A 4,356-nucleotide genomic window follows, 5' to 3' on the forward strand; every position below is an offset into this window, starting at 1 on the left:
CCCAGAGATACCTCTCCGTCATACGAAGTGACAAATCCCAGTCTCGATTCATGCCAACCCAACTCGAGCTTCAGCATCAACGTCGACGTGGATCTTTTTTCGTTAATACACAAAGCTTACATATCATTTATTGATAGGTAGAAAGCGTACAATGTCAGGTATTACACCTAGGGGCATACACGACAAGACGACGTTAAATGCAATACCTGAGTAGGAAAAAAAATGGGGCTACTCAACCCATGTGACGGAAAATCAACCTATACCAACAATGTTGTGTAGCCCGTTGGCTCCGGCACGAGCCCGTAGTTGCACCTCCTGCCGGATGTTCTCGGTTAGGCGGCTGACGGAGGGGCGTAGCCCATCAAAGACGCAACCATTTATATGCTTCGAGAGCTCCCAGGTCGTGAGCAAGACTAGGGAGTTGAAGCCTTCGCGAGCACTCGTAGGGAGATCAACATCAACATCGATGTGGATCTGGCTGATGTCGACACTGAGATCGTCATGAACTCCTAGCTTGGCAAAGAGGCGACGATTTAGCAGAACTTTCGTCCAACATCTTGTGGACTTCCCTGATGGTCGCCGTGCACTGATCCTCAAGCTTGGGATCGATGTCATCATCGAAGCCATTCCGAAGCAGATCACAGATGCGCCTCCCTTTTGTTGTCAACTCCTTGATCGCGAGCAAACCTTGTGGCGGGTGTAGTGGCTGTGGCCCGGCAGTGCCAGGACATGTCTTTGAATACCAGATTGTTAGCACTACTAGTTAAGCTACGGGATCATAGCCATGGTGCATTGAATTCAAGATAGGGTTTGCATTTCAGAGGAATTCCACCCAACCTCCCTCACCTATGTTCTAAGATTACAAGCTGACTGAATGGCCTTTCTTCTCCGCCAAGTTCTCCTCTCTACGGCTAGCTAGTACCCATTCGCAGCCTACAAGCCGGGCTGGTGGACTAACGGCCCTCTTGGGCCGGGCCACCAGCCCATTTCCTTTGTTTGAATCCTTGTTTGCGGTTGGAGACCGGACAGTCCAATCCCGAGATTCTCAAAAAGGAAAAAAGAAAAGAAAAAAAGACAGTGTAATGCCCGTGGAAGGATGGTTTCTACGAAACAAGCGGAGATGATACCGCGCGCATGTTCAACGACCGGTCGAAGTCAACTTCTGGTGAATACGAAATATGAGTGGAGGCCGAGGCAGGTCCTATAGTCTCGTTTGAATGCTACCGCGATTTGCCCCTATTTTTCTGAAAGGGAACTGCAGAGGAAGATTTTTCTTAAAGCGAAAGCTTCACCCGTGAGCCGTGACAAACTGCACGACCTGGTTCTTCTTCAGATTCGTTTGGTGTGTGTGCTTGGTTCGATATTTTTGACTGTTCACTACTCGCTGATCATTTCAGCACCCTTTTACCCACGTACTGTTTGCACATCGTTGGATACGCACAGCCCACATGGTGGATGGCGACGGGAGATGATTCCACCCACCCACACCACCAAGCCAAGGTGAAACTTCCTTCACAGTTCATCCAAAAGAAATTCCCGACGGACCATTAAAAATGGACCACATTCCACAGACCAATTCTTCATCTCCGTGCACACTGAGAATGGATGGAACATTAAAAATGGACTAATTGATTCTTATACTATTTGTCTAAGTACATGATGCTAGTGCCACTCCTCGGTACGTACATTTCCCCGGCCGTATAAACTGCTTTTATACAGACGTAGTGATTCAGTCTCGCTCAGAGAAGAAGGAAAACCAGAGAGACGGAAGCTACAAAAGGCTAAAAAGGACGATCGCTACTACTACGATTCAGTACTTCAGGCGATGGCGACGGCTCGGGAGGCCGGCACCGGCGAGGGACGCAGGCGCGAGCTGAAGTTTCTGTGCCGGAAGGCGGCGTCCTCCGCATCGGCGTCGCCGTCCTTGCTGCCGCCGTCGTCGAAGTTGAGCGCGTAGCTGAGCGGGTTGTACGTGAACTCCCCCGCGGCCGCCACGCGTCGCCTCCACCTGGTCCTGCCGCCGCCAGTGTGTGGCCTCTCCGCGTCGCTGCTCAGCGACGACGGTGAGCCGAAGCAGCCGCAGACGGTGGTCCGCAGCTTGTGGCGCAGCGAGGGCGGCGAGTAGGGCGAGGAGGAGGAGGACTCCACCGCGTCCATGGAGACTGCGCTCATCCATCCAGCGCTCATTCTGCATCCAACGGCCATCAATGATCAAAGTGAAAAAAACCAACACTTAGCAGTTTTTTGCTTGGAGACGCCCACACTAGTAGTTCTCTGTACACCGCTCTCACACTACTTCCGCATGCATACGTGTCGAGAATATGTCCGCATGCGGTACGAGAATCCGTCGAGTATCCACCCACGCCTACTTATGTATACAGAGAGGCATGTATTGATTCTTGATGCACTGTCATGGCCTGGTCTATTTTTGGATCAAGATCATTTTTCACTTCTCTAATGGGTGTCATACAGCTTGACCGCTCTGTGACCACCGCGGAGACGGCCGTGCAGACATCGCCGCTGTCTTGACGGCGAGCTCACCAAGATCGACGAGGAATGGTCGCTTAGCTACTGTTTCACCAACAGCGGCCGCGGCAAGGCCGCTCTCAGGGCTCCGAAGGCCATGTCGGTAGTGGCCGCGGCAGGCACACCACACAATGCAGTAAGGGAGGAGCGGCTCCTCCGCGAACGGCAAGCAGCGGTCGGACAAGGCTGTCGCGGCCCTCCGGCACTGTACCGCACTGGAGGGACCATGATGACAACGACGACGACACCGACGGAGACGGCGGTGCGGCGGGGCAGGGCGGTCATGCGTACGACCGACACAATGTCAGTCGCCGCTCCGCGTTCGCTAAGAGCAATGTGGCGCTGAACTGGGTCCGCTATGACCCAAACCTCGCCGCCGCATGGGCGCTCGACCGCTCCGAGACCACTGCGGAGATGTCTGTCCAGGCGCCGCCACTGCCTTGACGATGAGGAGTGCTCGCTTAGCAACTGCTTCGCCAATGCCGGTCGTGGCAAGGCTGCCACCAGGGCTCCGAAGGCCATGTCGGCAGTGGCCGCGGCAGGCACACCGCACGACGCAGCAAGAGCGGGGCGGCTCCTCCACGATGACGACGACGGCACCGATGGAACGGCGGTGCGCAGGGCAGGGCGGTCATGCGTATGAGGTGGTCGTCAGATATAGGATCTAGGGTTTTTAATTAAACGGTCGAAATATCGACCTGTTTATGTAAATTATATTCGAACTTGAATGGAATCCGCCGAATTGATCGAATTTCATGAGATTGGTTTGAATTGTTGGTCGGATGTATGCGGCTAGCGTTGGATGCCGGCCTCTAGTATCCGTGTCGGCGGACTGATCTCACCTGTCCATGGACGGATGCGGAAGAATTTTTACGGGTTGCCGATGGAGATGCCCTAAATGCATGGCTGTTTCTTTTTAATGAGTGCATAGCTGTTGTTGCCAGTACAAAGAACTAGTACGTACTAGTATCCGCGGGAAAAAAAAAACTAGTACTAGTGCAGGCTACTAGGCGTTTGCATGCAATGGTCACTTGTGGCCGTTGGATGCTGAATGAGCGCTGGATGGGTGGCCGCACGTTACCGCGTGACTGCATAGAGGCATGTCACCTGATCCCTGTCCCTGGCTTGAGCTTGTAGGAGGTGGAGATGTGGGGAGAAGAGATTTGCTGTGTGAGTGAGGAGGTGGGGATTGGCAATTGCTGGAATGGATGGAGAAGGAAGGCCGGGTGAGGCGGGACTAAATAGAGGGAAGGGAAGAGGACGGATAATAACAGGGGGCGGCGACGGCGTGAATGGCGGGAGACGCGCACACAGACGGGGGGAAGCAAACTACCAAAGCCGCTGTCGCCGTAGCGCACGCGTGCGGTTAGACGGACGAAACGAGAGGGTGGTTCGGGGATTTCGCTTTCGCAGGTCCGGAGACGTTACTTGGACGGGACTAGTGAGCTGGACGATGGCAACGGTGGGTCGGGATGCTGACCAGTAGCAACGGTAACCATAGTGGCAGCTTAGCTGGCCGCTAATCTCAGACCTTCTTTATGTTGTACACACATCATTACAGGCTTTTCTTTTGTTAAGTAATCATGATCGGCTGTTGTCGTTTGCACTACATCACGTCAACCGTTAATCCGATACCCCTTTTTTCTTTCTCTTTGGAGATCAACATCTGATGCTCACGCATTTTTACGTTCTCATCACACACAAGAGAAAAGAACATGCATGATAGAAAGCACACGGCGGCCGAATCACGAATGGGATGCCAAACCTCCCGGCCGGGTGAAAGGTTTCGTATCGTACTGCCCACGCTGACGGACGGATAACAGACGGACA

At 53.4% G+C, this 4,356-nt stretch overlaps 1 protein-coding gene across 1 annotated transcript; it reads right to left on the reverse strand.

The window, feature by feature from the left end:
* Positions 1-1,654: 1,654 nt before the first annotated feature.
* Positions 1,655-2,157, reverse strand: LOC123165158 (uncharacterized). Its single transcript, XM_044582791.1, has one exon. The coding sequence runs from the start codon at positions 2,155-2,157 to the stop codon at positions 1,819-1,821; it is 339 nt and encodes a 112-aa protein (XP_044438726.1). The 3' UTR covers positions 1,655-1,818.
* Between the last annotated feature and the right edge of the window lie 2,199 nt (positions 2,158-4,356).

This window comes from Triticum aestivum, chromosome 7D (assembly GCF_018294505.1).
Source record: "Triticum aestivum cultivar Chinese Spring chromosome 7D, IWGSC CS RefSeq v2.1, whole genome shotgun sequence".
Classification (NCBI taxonomy): Eukaryota; Viridiplantae; Streptophyta; class Magnoliopsida; order Poales; family Poaceae; genus Triticum; species Triticum aestivum.

What these genes read in the sequence shown, in the direction of transcription:
- LOC123165158 (XM_044582791.1), bottom strand. Translation starts at nt 2,157, where the DNA reads ATGGACGCGGTGGAGTCCTCCTCCTCCTCGCCCTACTCGCCGCCCTCG.